The 16,733-nt window shown below is 38.5% G+C and overlaps 1 protein-coding gene across 1 annotated transcript in view; it reads left to right on the forward strand.

The window, feature by feature from the left end:
- Positions 1 to 14,637, forward strand: part of specc1 (sperm antigen with calponin homology and coiled-coil domains 1) — a 67,223-nt gene extending 52,586 nt beyond the window's left edge. Inside the window, exons 10-12 of the mRNA XM_015385844.1 lie at positions 1,842 to 1,958; positions 8,638 to 8,697; positions 13,680 to 14,637. Coding sequence (XP_015241330.1) covers positions 1,842 to 1,958; positions 8,638 to 8,697; positions 13,680 to 13,769 — 267 coding nt within the window. The 3' untranslated portion in view covers positions 13,770 to 14,637. The remainder of the gene's footprint in view (positions 1 to 1,841; positions 1,959 to 8,637; positions 8,698 to 13,679) is intronic.
- The last annotated feature ends 2,096 nt before the right edge of the window (positions 14,638 to 16,733 follow it).

A 16,733-nucleotide genomic window follows, 5' to 3' on the forward strand; every position in this document is an offset into this window, starting at 1 on the left:
TGTGCTTAGTGGCCTGACATGAGCTCTATAGAGAGTCTATGAGGTATTGCTGAGACCTGACGGTGCAGACCACCTGAAGACAACCTGAAGTTCTTGCTAAGCAGAACCAAAGCCTGATGTTCTCCATGCAATGCTGCAGTGATGCTTTAATTCATGCAAAAGGAGCCACAAACCAGTACTGGGTGCATAGAAAGGAGCATATATTTCAGAAACCCCTAATCATGTTTAAAATATAATTTCATATTGATAATATTTGATATTAAATTTTTTTCTAAAACAAAAAATTTTTGATTTTCATTTTCTGTAAGCCATACTCATCAGCATTACATGAAATAAAAGACGTGTAATTTTCCACTCTGTGCTTAATTGACACATATAATTAGTTTAATTTTCTAAAGTGAGTGAATTCAATTTCTATAACACATTTTTTCTTTTTAAAGTTGGTACATGTAATGCTTATGTTATTCACATGTCTAACACCATACCAGTGTTTCCCTTCCTTCTACTGCTTTTAGCTCCACTCTAAATGTGCATCTGGTTTAATGCTGATGCTAACAGGCGTTCAGACAAATGGAGACAGTCAGAAATTCCCCATTTGTCTACAATCCCTCAGAGCTCAAGGCTTATTTATTATTGCCTTGGCTGAGTGATTTAAAATTTTTGTCCCCAGGACTCAGAGTTGTGCTGTTTTTTTTTATCCTATCAGGCAGTTAATTGCATTCACCTGGCGTCACAAGTATGGATCAGTCACTGATTAGATTTGCAGAATGAAAATCTGCTGCGCTCTTGTCCTCAGGGCCAAGATTGAAGACCACTAGCTTCAAGCAACTGTAAACAAACACCAGGAAGCGCAGCACGTCTTTTAACATCTCTCTGGAGCTAATTCTGTGTACGGACAAAGCAGATGGACTCTGAGATATTTATTGTGCTGCTTTATCCCAAAAATATATATTTTGGTACAGCAAGTCCAACCTTATTGTGTCTTGCTTTTGCAGTTATGAAAACAAGTCTTAGTTTCTTATGGAAACAAAACCCGGCGCCCAGGTTGGGCTGGGAAGCACATATCCAAAACAAATTCACTGTAAATCTGGCCTCTTTTCTGTTTGCGCAACACTTTTTGCTGTGAGTATACTGCAGCTGCATACCTCAGTCTTGGTTTATGCCAAGTGTTATATGCAAACTCTATAAACTGAGATGTTAAAGTTGGAGATGAAGCATTTTTTTCCGGAAAGCAAGGAGGAGAGCCTCCTCAGCTGAGAGGCTGGTTCCCAAAGCTCATGAGAGGGATGAAACAGGAAGACCCCGTAAATAACTTATCTATCCAACGGGGAGTGTGCAACCTCTAAACAATGGGCTGCAGGAAGTCTTTCCTTCAAACTCCTCAAGACTTTTCGGGCCCAGAATACACTGAATGCACCGTGTACGAGGTGACAATTCCCTGCGAATCCCACAAACAAAAACAGCAGAAACTGGACGTGCTGCTGTGCACGTTCGTCGCCCACAGGGCAGATCAGAGAGCTCATCTGCAGCAATCGGAGTCTAGGAAGATCCTCTTACCTTCTGTTGATGGAAACACAAGCAGCTCTAAATGGACTGTAAAAAAACACAAAGTGAGACATAATAGCATTAAATTTTAATTTTCATGTTTTTTTTTTTTTTGTTGCTCTCTGACTTAATGGCTTTTTCATGGGCTGGTCATGTTGCCAAGAGGCGGTTTACTCCCTCAGCCAAATTATGGATGCTTTTTAAGGTCATTCATCCTGCGCCACAGTGATTTTTCTCCCCTTGTGCTGCTTGTAATTAATGATTATTAATAAATAAATACTTTTCTCTGTCAACAGAATATTGATGTGACCAACTTCAGCAGCAGCTGGAGTGACGGCCTGGCTTTCTGTGCCCTGCTGCACACGTACCTGCCTGCTCACATCCCTTACCAGGAGCTCATCGGTCAAGATAAGGTACAACACCACAGGAAGCATGAACGCTCTCATTCATACAGCAAAAAAAACATTTTACCAGAGAATAAAAGCTTTTGTGGACAGACAGGTCAAAAAGTAATACTGTTTAGAGGTGCGGGAAATGAGAAAAGCAATAAAGGAGGCCAGGAACTAAATAGCTGTAATTCTGGACAGGAAAACCTTTAACATTAAATCTGCAGCAGGTTGGCTGCATCATTTCCCAATCTGTTTTTAGGGAAATATTCAACAGAGCAGACCTGCCGCACACAGGTTCAATGTTAAGAGAATATATTGATTAGTCTACTTCCATATGGAGAGAAAAGGCTAATCATTTCAGAAACTCTGTGTAAGCAGCTCGCTAAATGTCCGCCTCCACAAGAAAGTAAAAATATTCCTGAAAAGGCTGTGAAGTTATGTCAGACCTATTGGTGGTGCAGTGACGCGATGACGGAAACGAGGGAACTGGGCCTGCACACAGTACTATATGGGCGATAGCTGTGGTCATTTGTTTGAGCGTGCACATTTATCTAGAAGCATTTCCAATGATGGAAGCACCTCAGATAAATTGGCAGCAGTTTTTTTTTGCACCTTTTCAATAACGATCAGGTTTGTGGAGGTCATGAATAACAGCTGTAATCTCAAAAAAGAAGCTTCTCCAAAGTCACCATGAGCTATTTCTATAAAGAATACTTTCTGTATGCAACCTGTCTTTTTAAAAGTATACAGCCCCACCATGTTGGTTTACCACCCAGTCCAGATTAAACACGCTGAAGTTTGTGGTTGGAACCTGATTAAATGTTCAAAGCTTTTGCTCAAGGCTGTGACATTTAAAATTCAGGGCAAAACACATATTCTGGTTCCAGTAGCTTAAATAGAGCATCATAGCATTGGGTAGATAAAGTTTAAACTCATCACAGTTGCTGTTCTTTGGGGTTTCTTTAAATGAATATAGTCAAGTTATTTAGCCTGTTTTAAATTGATCAAGCAGTAGCTCACCCTGGGTGCAACATTTTTTATGGCGAATTACGATGTCCTGCTGGTGTACTGTTTGTTAATTTTGTCATGATTTTTTTTTTGTTGCTAATTTTTAAGGTAAATATAACCTTTCTGTTTATGTTTATTATAACACCATGTGATCAGGATTAAATCACTGCAAAATCATACAGCTGTCAACAGGCTAAAACAACGTAGACAGGCAAGTTGTGAAAAACTTAAAGTTTTAGATCAAATGTGAAAAACGTACAAGAAAACGACTCCTGTTGTGAAGTTATGCTGGGAAAATTCTGGGTGTTCAGTTGATGGCGCCACCTCTGTTTTTGTCACCTCACCACGCCCCTAGCTGTGGTTCTATTTAGGCCCAAAAAGGACGATCATGAAGAAATACGTTAACAATATATAGCCTTACTTTATCAAAATCCACTAGATTTTGGTATTTTTTTATTCAGGTATAACATCTGACTATGTACCTTTAAGCAGCATCTCCTCAATTAGTAGGTCAGTGTTTCATCAGCACATAATCAGGGACTCTGCTCACCAAACTTAAGTGATTGGAAATCAATGCATTTACTGAAAGAGCGCATACGTTCAACATGTTTAATGCATCCTGTCCCTTCCTCCTTCACCTTCATTACACTGTTGAAGAAGGGGCAGGTTTACAGTTTCCATCACAACCCAGATAATGAACCTGGATAAATTTGACCGAGGGAATAAAAGCATGAAGAGCACATCCTCGCTTGTTGGTAAGAAGGAGTTTATGATGAAACCTGCAACATTCTTTTTAATTAAAGCAGCAAAGGTTGACAACGGTGGCATTTTGGTTCAGAAGGACCAACGATGTCTACCTATAGGCCCTCTGCCCACACAAATAATCCCTGACACCTTTAGCTAAGACGCTGAGATGCTTGCATGACTCAGAGCAGCTTCTACATTTCATTGTCAGTTTGCATCAGAGCACCAAGTATCTTACATATGCGGTGCAAAGCACCACCCACCTTCAGACTCTATGCTGCACTTAAGTCCTTTCCTCTTTATGTCTCCCTCACACTCAAAAAAGCACTTTTTTTTATTATTTCTAACCCGCCTTTTATGTATTTTATCCCCAGTCTCCCTTTTATTATTATTTATCTGATCGTTTCGCCTCGTGAGCAAAGAAATTTCTGAACAAAAATTGCACATAGACGCATGGACTTATATGTGAATAGTGTGAGCTTGACAGAAAAGTGAAAACAAAACCCAATAATGGTCACATGCATCCTGTGTGGACTAGTATATGTGTCATAAGTTTTCTACGTCGTCCACGCTGCATTAAAACAGAGCATAAAGATAAATTACCAATGTTTGTGTGGTCATGCTGTTGGTGACAGCGCTGTAATGTGAACAAGCAGCTTGTATATACAGTGACGCTGCAAACAATATGCTTCCTCCCTGGGGACTGTGGGTTCTGTCACTTTGCTCCAACATTACAGCAATAGATAAACACCTTCGACCAGGCCTGACATGTTCTACGTGATAAATTAGTCGTGTGTAGGTGGGTGTGTGCGGCCGTGTCGCTGCAAATGTGTAACATGGAGCTGATGACTGAGACGCTGCATGGCCCATCTCTCTGAATAATTCAATAGACCCGTGTTGGCTTTAATAACTCTTTCTGAGTGACTTTCCCTGAGGCCCAAACACCCAGCCTTCTCCCAGCGTAATCTGTCCTCGCAATAATCCCATTACTAACCTGCTTCACCTTTTGTCATAGATACTTTTAGGAAGATAACACGGCAGGTCTACTTAGATTTTAGGTAAAAGGGTTGCTAGGATTTGTCCCTGGGTGGTGAAGCTGGTAAAACAGCCACAGAAACAACCAAATTAATTCATTTTTCTAATTTTTTATTCAGGATTTATAATTTTTTATATATATATATTTTTTTTTTAAATAACAAAAATTAGCTGAAAAAAACTGAATGCTCAGACTAATGGTTGATTATTGGTTCACCTAACTCATCTATCAAGGCAAAACAAAATGGCCACCCAAAATTACGGTGAAGAAAATGGGTCATGGGTACATGCTCTCTTATGCAACTCTCTTATGCAATGCATATTTTATATCAGGAGTTAGGGTAAATTATAATAGTTTCTTTCTGTGGTATGGTTTTTTGTTTGGTTGCCTACTCAGCTATGAAAGTACAGTTCACTGTCAAAATGTAGTTGCTTCTATAAAGTGCTCTGCAAAGGTATGCAGCCCCTGTGAACTTTTTGACCTTTTGCCACATTTCAGGCTTCAGACATTAAAGATATAAAATTGTAATTTTATGTGAAAAATTAACAAGGGGGGCACAAACAAAAAGAGGATAGAAATGTATTGGATTTTTAAAAATTTTCTACGAAATTGAAAATTGGGTGTACAAAATTGTTCAGCCAGTTTAGTTAATACTTTACAGCGCCACCTTTTGTTGTGATTGCAGCTGCAAGTCTCTTTGACTTTATCAGTTTTTCACATTGATAGACTGACATTTTTGCCCGTTCTTTCTGCTAAGCAGCTGGAGCTCAGTGAGGTTTGATGGAGGGTGTTTGTGAATTCTAACATTCTAACACCTGGATATGTTTATCTGTGGACCGTTCCATTTAAGATTTTCCTTTATGTTTTGGATCATCGTCTTGTTGGAAGATAAATCTCCATCCCAGACTCAGGTCTTTTCCAACAGGTCATGTATTTGGCTCCATCCATCTTCCCATCACTTTAAACCATCTTTCCTGTCCCTCCTGAAGAAAAGCAGGCCCAAACCACAATGCTGCCACCACCATGTTTCACAGTGGGGAAGGTGTGTTCAGGGCCTGTGTTGCTTTTACACCAAGCATAATGTTTTGCATTGTTGCTAAAAAGTCTGATTTTGCTTTCATCTGACCACAGCATCTTCTTCCACATGTTTGCTGTGTCTCCAAAGGATGCTTGTGGCAAATTTTAAAGAAGACTTTTTTATGGATATCTTTAAGAAACAGTTTTCTTCCATGAAGGCCACATTTGTGCAGTATACGACTGATTGTGTTTCTATGGACAGAGTATTGTGAGGCTTTAAAATGACTACAGTAAGCAGGCAGTTTTTGCAATCTACAGTTGCAGTAAAGGTCAAATTATTCATATCCCAGGCAAATTTGGTAAAAGCATATTTTAATTTCACCAACAAATTTATCTGACTAAAAGTAATCTTGATTTTGTTTTTTTCGAGCAACCCAGACAACTTAAACATTTATAGAGGGATTGAAAAAATTGGGGTGACAGTGGCAATGATACCTTTTCCAAGACTTTGAGTTCATCAGAGACACAAAGCCATCAGAATACCTGTAGAAACATGTGAAAAACTGGTGAATACATTTAGGAACAGGTTTGACTGGTGTGCTGTAAGTTAAGTTTGTCACAGCTTTTCAAATAGCTACAGATTATTTCAAGGTGCCTTTTTTTATTCAAAGGTTGTGCTTTTATTTCACCTGTCGCTCCTTTAACACACCCGTGCAAATTCTCAGTTATGAGAGATATTGAGATGTTTCGACACCTTTCCAGGAGTCCTTTTCATTTCTGTTGGCTCGCATTAGAGCGCTGGTGTTTTTAAACACCTGGAGGCCCGTCCTTCTAAGCACATTCCAAGTCAGATGCCAATCAGTGACCCTCCAGTCGTAACCCTGGGTCGTTGGATGAATACTGGGTCACTGATTGGCATCTGACTTGGAATGTGCTCAGGAGGATGGGCCTGCAGATGCTTCAAACACCAGTGCTTCAAATTTGGGTTGTTTTATTGCAAGCTGCCGAAACTGACAAAGACCCCTGGATAGATGTAGAACTGAACTGAACTGAAAGAAAGTCCGGTTGGCTTTGATAAAAACCTGTTTATGGCTCCTTCAATGTTGCTTCTTTTATCTTTTCAGAGATACCTGATTTAGTCAGAGCTTAATCAATCTCATATCAAAATTTCATTTTTCTCACAAAAAGTCACTGAAAGGTATAAATGACGATCTCTTATTTCCGGTTGGACCATCTAATTAAGTGGTCCTCCTAATTGTCAATCAGTCTGGTGATATGTTTGCATAAGACGGTCTTATGTGATCGTCCCGTTAGCTATCTTTTTGTGCACATGTGCACTTTCAGGCGTTTATCTGTGGTGAGCTACAGTTTCAGACAGTCATTGAGGATCACCTTTCTCACTGTGGTTCTTTGAAAATTGCTAAGGGACCTTAAGACAAAAATTGTCTACGAAGTGTATGAGAAGAAAAGAAAAGCGAAGAGCTCTCCTTGCAAAGCATTATTTGGATTTGCTGTCACAGCGGCCTGCTGTCACCATAGTCTGTTGCTACCCGACAGCAGCGACTATTAACAAAGATGGTGTAGGCACCATAGAGTGGAGGAGAAATGACATGACCGACGGGCAGTAAAAAGTAGTGATCATGTGTCTGTACGGTAGGTTAACTGAGTTTGCTATAATGTCCCCACTCTATGTAGTGATTCAGGGGTTAGGGCGGATGTTCGAACACAGTAAGCTTGTATGAGTATGAGAACAGCCACTTTTAAACAGAGCGTGCACGAGGAGAAATGGCCTCGTGCATGCTCTCACATGCCTTTAATAGGCGGTCGGGAGCAGGTACTGGGTGCATTTTGTGTAGATTGTGCTTTTTTTTTTCAAGGGGTGTGTGGGCGGGTCTTTTTAAAAATTTGCAAAAATCCTCCACTATCCCTTTGAAGTGAAAGCTACGAATCTGGTGGATTGATTTTACAACAATCTACTGAATATTTGCATACATGATCAGGAAAAGAAATGTGTGTTTTAGTCTCTAAACACTGAAAGGAAATTTGTAGGGTTCAACCATTACTTCAGCATACAATGAATATATAAAAACCAAATGAAATAAAGTATTTCTCATCGAAAAACCATTTCGACCAATATGGATTACAATGTTTGATTTTCTAGGGAAATTTCATTTTTAACAGTTTCAGCGTTTTAGATTCTTTAACTATATGATTATCAAATGTTTAAAATTTAGAGATTTTTTTTTCTTCATGCGGAACCTTTGGAGCAGTTAACATGTTCTCCATCTATTTCTATGTTATCAGTGAGCAGCCAAACGTTCATTTGACACAATTTAAGGCCTGTTTGTCCTGAAAACAATCTGTTTCCTGCTTAGCAGTTCCTCACTAAACATCAGTGTCCATTTATTGTGGTCCTTTGAAGGTTTTAGAGGGGTGTTTCTCAGGGCTCTTTTTTTCTTTCTTTTTTTAAACTTAAATTTAGAATACATTTTCTGCATTGAAAAACATAAAAGCCAATTTTTCCCTAATACAATATTTTTTAAAGATTTTGGGGGGAGTTTCTGGCTCCTAAATATATGTCAACCATTAGCCTTAGGTAACCTTCTTAAAAAGATTAACCATTGGTTTATTTGGAGGTTTGATTAAGACAGGATCAAGTAGAGGATTTAAAGGACATTTAAACATTTTTTTAATCCAATCATCACATAAACATGGAGGAGAATGTAATGCACATAAACAAGCAGAGGCTTACAGTAGTTTAGAAAAAAGTTGTGCAATTTGTACCGTTTATTGGTGAAGCTGTGTGATTGTTTTTGTTGCGGAGCGAACCTCCCGGTCTGCTGCAGCAGAGATTTTCATGTCTTTTCAAAACTCGACTGTTTGTTTTCTTTGGTCCAGGTCCGGAATCTGACCCTAGCCTTCCAGGCCGCCGAGAGCATTGGCATCAAACCTTCCCTGGTGAGCCGAGCTGCCCCCCACACACACACACACACACACACACACACACTAACTCTGGACCTCGTTTCATTAGTTGTTTTATTCTTTTAGTTTTTTTTTTAAGTGTGTTGAGATGATTTTGTCCGATAAAAAAGATGAAAAAAGAAAAAATATCACACATTCATTTCTTTAGCTATAATAGATTTTATACCAATAACCTCATGATGAATGTGAAATGAGAGTTCCCCTAAAGTTGTGGAGCTCTTCATTCGCTGTTAACGATCTTATGTCCTTATTCACTGGGCTTTAGAAATCGGCTTATTTTTCATTAGAAAAACAATATGGCCTCTGACAGCTTGTTTAACATGAGTAATGTGAGTAATAGTCAACTGTATGGTAATATTTACTCTTCATGAGAAATCCTGGTGTTTTTTGAGTAAACAAAGTCAGGTTGCTGTTTTCTTCCACTGAAGCCTCACATAGTGCGGTAAAGTGCTGGGATGTTCCTGTAAAACTGGAAGCCTGTTCAGTTATTCACACTGTGTTGTCATGTCAGGTTATTATTATAGATAATGCTTAGTTCCAGAGTGTTTTTATTAAGCACAAGTCAATTTTTGCTTAATATGCTTAAAGATATAGACAGATATATTTAAGACATATTAAAGGAGCGTGGATTTGAAAACCTTTCTGCAATCAGCAAAATACGGTAACCAGTTTAGGCATTAATTCTTAGTTTGAAACTGAGTTTTAGTTAAACTTTTTATTTAGTTTAAATGAACTGATAATCCATCCTATGAATGGACTAAATGTCGAAGAGACATCGATAGGTTATGTCCAAACATCCACTCTGCGTCAGCTCCAGCACGCTGATCAACTCCTCAAATTACATTTGCATTATTGACTTTTTTTTCTTATTAATTCAAACATCACTCAAGCATTTTCAATCAGTTTGCCATCTCTGATGTCAGCTGGGTGAGAGTCAATATGGCTACACCCCTGAGAGAAGGAAGACGTGCTGCTTTACATTTGCTTAAGTCAAAAAAAGAAAGTCAAAAATGTTATTTTTGTTTTTAAATGTACTGTAGGATCACGGTCGTTGAAGAAACTCAATTGTTTGTTTTTTTATATGATAGATGTGGCTCATCGTCTGAAGCCTCCTTATGTCGGGGGGGGTTTGGAATATAAAGGCCATCAGTCAGTTGGACTCAAACTGATTATTCTGAGGCTTTGATTGGTGATCAGTCAATAAGGACAGAGGATCGGAAAACAGCATGGCCGAACAACACAGTGCTACTGAGAAACGTTACTTAAAAAGTTACTAGTTATAGTTACTAGTTACCTCTGAGTGACTGTGTTAGTAACAATGAAGGTAACAAGGTGAAGTAACTATGCAGTTACTTTTAATGATCTAAAATGACTGGATAATTTTCTTGTTATCTGAACTTTAAAAACAGCTAAAGGTTAATTATGAAATATAAGATATTGATTGATTTAACTTTTTAAAATAACTATCATTAAAAACATGTAAACTAGTCTAGACATTGTGATTATGTAGGTTTAATTACGTTTTTTGCTTATAATAAAACATAACAAAGCAAATTACATGTTTATAACTTTATATTTTAAACGCTGACAGTCTTTAATTGGCAATATAAAGTGGTATGAAGCTGAAAAGCATTATTTTCAAGCAATTTCAAAAAGCAAAATTTCCTTTAAAACAGAATTAACAGATGTTACACTATTCTAGAAAAAAAAACTGCAAAAAAGAAAATAATAGTATTTCTGTGTGAAAACAAAACAGTAAACAATGGATTTAAATTTAGTGTAGCGTAAAAAGCAATATGTGGGCAGCCAGCCGCCAATCTGTTGCTGAAGGTTAGATGATTTGAGTATTTTTTTTAATCAAAGCTGCTCCTAAGCTACCCATATACACTTTGTTTCTGCACAGACTTCAGCGAGCGCTTTTTTTTTTTTTTTAGAAACACTGTTGTCCAATCAGCGGCTCTGTGCCGTCATCTCTTCTATCAGTCTGGGTTGAAGTCATCAGGGTCATGTATTCCTGTATCTGAGCTCCCTACAGTAAAATGTATTTCCCCATTGTGGGACAATAAAGGGATTTTCTATTCTAAAACAATGATCAGCTGGCTAATTTAAATACACAATATGAAAACAGTAGAAAAAACACATGCACACTTGCTAGAACATGCAAAGCTGATCTTTATACCAGCTGCAAAGCAATTTTGGTGTTTAAAATAAAAATGTGTTTAAGCTGCGGTTCTTTATGAATATGCAAATAATATGTTTATGATTAAGCCATGCAAATTTATAGGTGGGGGACACTTTTTTTTTTTTCTAAACCTGAAACTAATTTCCAAGGTATTACTTTTTTCAAAAGTCAGGTGCAAACTCACACTCTTTTGTAGTATTTGTGGGCACATGTTCACATGACTGATGATGAATAGAGAATCTGTAAAGAAAAGTGAATATGAGAAAAACAAAACAATGGTAGAATCATATTAGTGGGAATTAAATAAAGACTGAAAAACACCATAGGTGAACTGAATTATTGCGCCATTATCAACTCCATCTCTATGGAAAACGTGAGTCTTTCTTTTACAGCCGCTTTAAGGCTGCCAGTAGCACACCATTTACCCTTTTTAATGGGTCAGAACTAAACCTGTTGGCACTTTTGTCATCCTGTGTGTGAAGTCTTTGTAAACCACCTACAAAATGCTCACTTATTGTAATCACATTTTTTCCTTTGCCCACACGATTCAGTGCTCCTTGTTTAAAACTTTTGAAGATCAGTCCCTAATTCTTCAAACAGTGCAACATTAATTTATTTTAAATAGAAAAAAAACACTAAGTGGTATTTTTTATATTATTCATCAGAATCACATAGAAATAATGCATGATATGCCACTATTTGAAAGGGACTTAATAGAATTGATCATTAATCTGTCCGGATCAAATTCACACCCCAATTTAGCATCTTGTTCTTGGGAATAATTCATGCAGGGAGTTTATTAGTGGCAAATAGCTATATTACACAATTCATACATGGAGTCTAGCATCAATTACAAAGCAGTTAGTGTTTTTTGTTCTCCTTAAATGGGTCTGATTTAAATATCAAGCATCAAGATATTTCAGGGCCATACAATTAATGTCATCACTTACAGCGAAGACGTGTTTTAAGTAGTTGTTTCTTCTGACAGGAAAACGGCAGAAAACAGTGTATCCTGTTTCGGCAGGTGATATGCAGCGCATATTCAGCTTTAACCTCCCCAAATAGGTGTGTTTTATGGAATTCACTCACATCAAGTCTCTCCTGGGACCAAATCAGGGCAAAATCTATGTTAGACCTAAAACCCAGACTAGATTTGACTAGAAATCATTCCCAAATCTGGGGATTCTGCATCTGGAACATGTTTGTGTGCTTTATGCACAGGAAAAAAAAAAAAAAACAGGACCTGACGAGTCGAGGTGTTGATTCCAAAACTGCAGGGAAACCTTCTGTCCTGATTTAATTTGAAAAACTCCGAATCTGGAAGCTTGACCACAGCAGTGAAGTGACTCAGTCTGATTTCTTCACTTAGACCAACTTATACATTTTCTGTGACACGCTCGCGGTCACAAGCTGGATTGGACAGAATAGTTCCCATGGTAAATCCTGCCTCTTTCTCTCTGCTTGTAAATGTTATTTTCTGCTTTCGTGGTAAAAGTTTAGGGCACATCCTAGACAGTGGATCATTTAAGACTATGGCCTCTGCGGCTGCTGCAGAAACCTGAGTCACCAGAAGCGGCGTGATGTGAGCATCAGTTCCCCGCTCCATGACTCACTGGTTCTGGTATCACATCCCAATTTACTGCAGCAGCTCGCTGGGTCATGCCATGCAGCTTTTCCACCTTATGAGTTAAAACGGTTCATAAATAAACTGTTTTGGGACCAGGGTTATTTTAGAAACATTCCTCAGAACTTTGTGAGCTTTTATTTGTAAGATGAGTTCTTTATATTTCCTGGCAGAAATATTTAAGTTCAGGTGGTTTGGAAGGAGCCCTCCCTTCTAAAGCTATGTTTGGGTTGCTATAGAGACAGTCTGCAGGGTCCAAATCCAGCTTTTTGTATAGTTTCCCAAAAACCTTACCTGTTTTTGTTAATTAACAGTATTTTACATGCCGTCACAACTTGTAATCTAAGGATATGGAGAACAGGCCTCTGCTCACCTTTGGTTCACTTCCCACTTTGTTCTCCAGTTCAGGGTTAGGAGCACTCAGGAAAGGTTTAAGCTAAAAATCTTATCATCATTTCCATTTGTCTGATATATCAGATGGATTAGTTGAGGAATGATTCCCTCAGCATGACACCGCCATCTCTGCTTTAGACTGTGGGGCTGATTTTAGAGTATATTTTCACTGTGTTCATTAAGCCTGTGCTTCATCACATGCTTTTCTCTTGGTTTAGACGATGAGTATTTATTAAGGTGTCTTTGGAAAGCTTCCAGTCGGCTTTAAGTGATGAATTGCCTCTTGGAAGCACTTCTATTAGTCTCATGGAAATTTAGGTCTGGAACATAACAAGAGGAATAAAAATAGAAGGAGTTTTTAATACATCATCTCCTTATGCTCCATTCAACAAAATGTCTCATCGCTGGAGCATAAAGTAACTAAAGATGACAAGACATCAAAGATTTTGGAGTAGGAGGCTGATGGCATTTTATTGTATATCTATGTTTGTTCAGTATAAATATTTATCATCAGATCAGACAACACAAGGCGCCGTGCTCCTGATTCATATTCGCCTTTCTTTGACATTATTCAGCAACAACTGCATCCAGTAACTAATGAATCAGATGTCCATGGAAAACTGAAAACAGACTGATTTTATAATAAGTTCTCCTGAGTCTCTGCTGTTTTCTAATGAATCAATGAAGCCTAGTTTTACCTTTATCATCAGCATTGGTTTAACCCAGTTTAACACTTTGGCTGTTTTGCTGCACCAACAGGACATTGAGGAGTTGATGAAGACCGACAGGCCCGACTGGCAGAGCGTCATGCAGTACGTCTCCCAGATTTACAAATACTTTGAGACCTGATGCATAAGGAAACCAGAGAAGAGGACCAGAGGGACGTCTATCTGTGGAACAGACTTCTCCCTGAATGGCTGATGGCTGCCATCTAACGCCGCTCCTATCCGACGTTCATCAACTGCCCAAGACGTTTCTGAACGCATCTCCTCCGCCAGCAGGGAGGCCGTAAAAGGAGATGAACCGCAGTCGGCAAATCAGAGCGATTCATTTCACGGGGAAACTAATTGAGGTCCAAAGTCGTTCTGACATCTTGTAGCTCTTTACAGCACAGCTCGTATTTGCTTCCGAATTGGTTCCATTTTTGGATTTAACCCTTATATTTTTTTTTATTGATGCTTTTCATCGTCAACGGATCTCTTTTCTGAAAGCTGATGCTAAAACGGCTTTAGTGTTGAAAAATCCCAAACCTCTGATAAACTCTCAGATCATGTTTTCTTTGTTTTTTTGTTTTTGTTTTTTTTTTATCTAAACCAGGAGCCTCCAACAGGTCTATTTATCACACTAAAGAGCTGCTGAAGGCTTTTCTAGAGACATGTTAACAGAAACACATTCACCTCCATGATTAGATTACTCCTAACATTAAGGAATAACTCCTGCCATTACACTGCAACAGGTTCTCCATGTTTTCCATCACTGTTTCCTGAAGAAATGCAGCAATGAAGCAGTTTGCAAACTAAATGCATCCGTATCTGTATGCAACGTTCACTTATGCATAATGTAGATTTTACATGTTACACAGGATGCTCCAGCTTCTATCTACAGATGCCTGTTTTTGTTTTAATTATTTTTTTTGAATAAAGGTTGTATTTATTTATTTTCAAGAGTGGCTAAATGAATCGATAGATCTGAATCCTGTTTTCTGCAGATGGATATTTTCTCCTCAATAATTATGGATTAATAAAGAATTATCAAGGATTTCTTTTACACCTGCTTTTTTTGTTCTAAAGGTTTTAACACAATGACTGATTGTGGGTGAACGGTTCAGCCTCGGTGTGTGTGTTATAAACGTTCTCCTGTGCTTCTCCATGGGGGATGAATTGCTTTCCTGCTGTGCCCATTAAAGCTCAGTGCCACGATTGGAAAACATTGAGGTCAGTGGGAACACTCAGTGGGACTCTGCTGGCTTTCTACAGTACGCCTTTGTTTCTACTGTAACACATTGCTGTGGCTGCATTGCGATGCACATAAAACATCGTCTGAAAGAACTAAAGATGTAGAGAAAACTAAATGAATACATTTCTGACCATCATAAGGTGATATAATATAGGAAAACATGCAGATGTGGATATATCTTCCTTGTTTAAACTCAGTGGGTCTCAAATGTCTTCACACTGCTTGACAAAGCTGTACAAGTTTAAGGATGTTGGGTGTGGCCATGAAAAGCAGTCCAGGATTGAGGTAGGTCTCACCAGAACATTTGTTTTATGGCTGGACTTCCAGCTGGTTTGTTTTAACACACAAATACTCTGATGTAAAGCATAGACTGAGTGTATCCAGGGTTTATGTTCTGCTCCTGTCACACTCAGTTCTGTAGAACTAAACTCCTCCTGAGTTTAGCTCCGTCCATCTTTCCATCCACTCTGATCAGCTCCTTGTCCTGTGGATGTCCCACAGGATGATGCTGCCACCGCATGTCTCTTATATTTCCAGTGTGAAATTATTCCACTCATTTTTCCATTTGACCAGAACATATTTATTTTTCTGCCACTATCAGGGTAAAACGAATCAAACTAATAATTAAGATGAAAGCAGATTCCCAACATAAGCTGTGGATCTCTCCTTTCCCGGGTTTGGGGTAAAGGTGGTATAACAGTGCCAAACTCCTTCCATTTTTTTAAATGGACCAAAAAGCTCTGGGAGTTTTATCCACATGTCCTGTCTGCTCTGTATCATGATCAACGTTCTCCAACAAACTTCAGAGGACTTCATAGAACAGCTGCTTTCTTAAAAACATGTTTAAAGTACACTTTCACTTTAGTCAAATATATATATATTTTTTTTTTACCATGAATTAAAAAAAAACATTGTCTTAGTCTTATTAAATCATATTTGAGAAAAGAAATGGGAGGAGCATGAATACTTTTTCAAGGTAACTTTTAAGTATTTTCTATTAGATTTCTTACTTTCACTACGGTTAAAGGTACAATACAGGTCCTTCTCAAAGTATTAGCATATTGGGACAAAGTTCATTATTTTCCATAATGTAATGATAAAACTTGAACATTCATATATTTTAGATTCATTGCACACTAACTGAAATATTTCATGTCTTTTATTGTCTTAATATGGATAATTTTGGCATAGAGCTCATGAAAACTCAAAATTCCTATCTCACAAATTTAGCATATTTCACCCGACCAATAAAAGAAAAGTGTTCTTAATACAAAAAAAGTCAACCTTCAAATAATAATGTACAGTTATGCACTCAATACTTGGTCTGGAATCCTTTTGCAGAAATTACTGCTTTAATGCGGCGTGGCATGGAGGCAACCAGCCTGTGGCACTGCTGAGGTGTTATGGAGGCCCAGGATGCTTCCATAGACGCCTTTAGCTCATCCATAGTTTTGGGTCTTGCGTCTCTCAACTTTCTCTTCACAATATCCCACAGATTCTCTATGGGGTTCAGGTCAGGAGAGTTGGCAGGCCAATTGAGCACAGTGATACCATGGTCAGTAAACCATTTACCAGTGGTTTTGGCACTGTGAGCAGGTGCCAGGTTTTGCTGAAAAATGAAATCTTCATCTCCATAAAGCTTTTCAGCAGATGGAAGCATGAAGTGCTCCAAAATCTGCTGATAGCTGCATTGACCCTGCCTTGATAAAACACAGTGGACCAACAGCAGCAGCTGACATGGCACCCCAGACCATCACTGACTGTGGGTACTTGACACTGGACTTATTTAGGCATTTCCTTCTCCTCAGTCTTCCTCTAGACTCAACAGTCCACTGCTGCTTCTCTGTAGCCCAGATC

Source organism: Cyprinodon variegatus, unplaced genomic scaffold (assembly GCF_000732505.1).
Source record: "Cyprinodon variegatus isolate N-32 unplaced genomic scaffold, C_variegatus-1.0 Scaffold350, whole genome shotgun sequence".
Classification (NCBI taxonomy): Eukaryota; Metazoa; Chordata; class Actinopteri; order Cyprinodontiformes; family Cyprinodontidae; genus Cyprinodon; species Cyprinodon variegatus.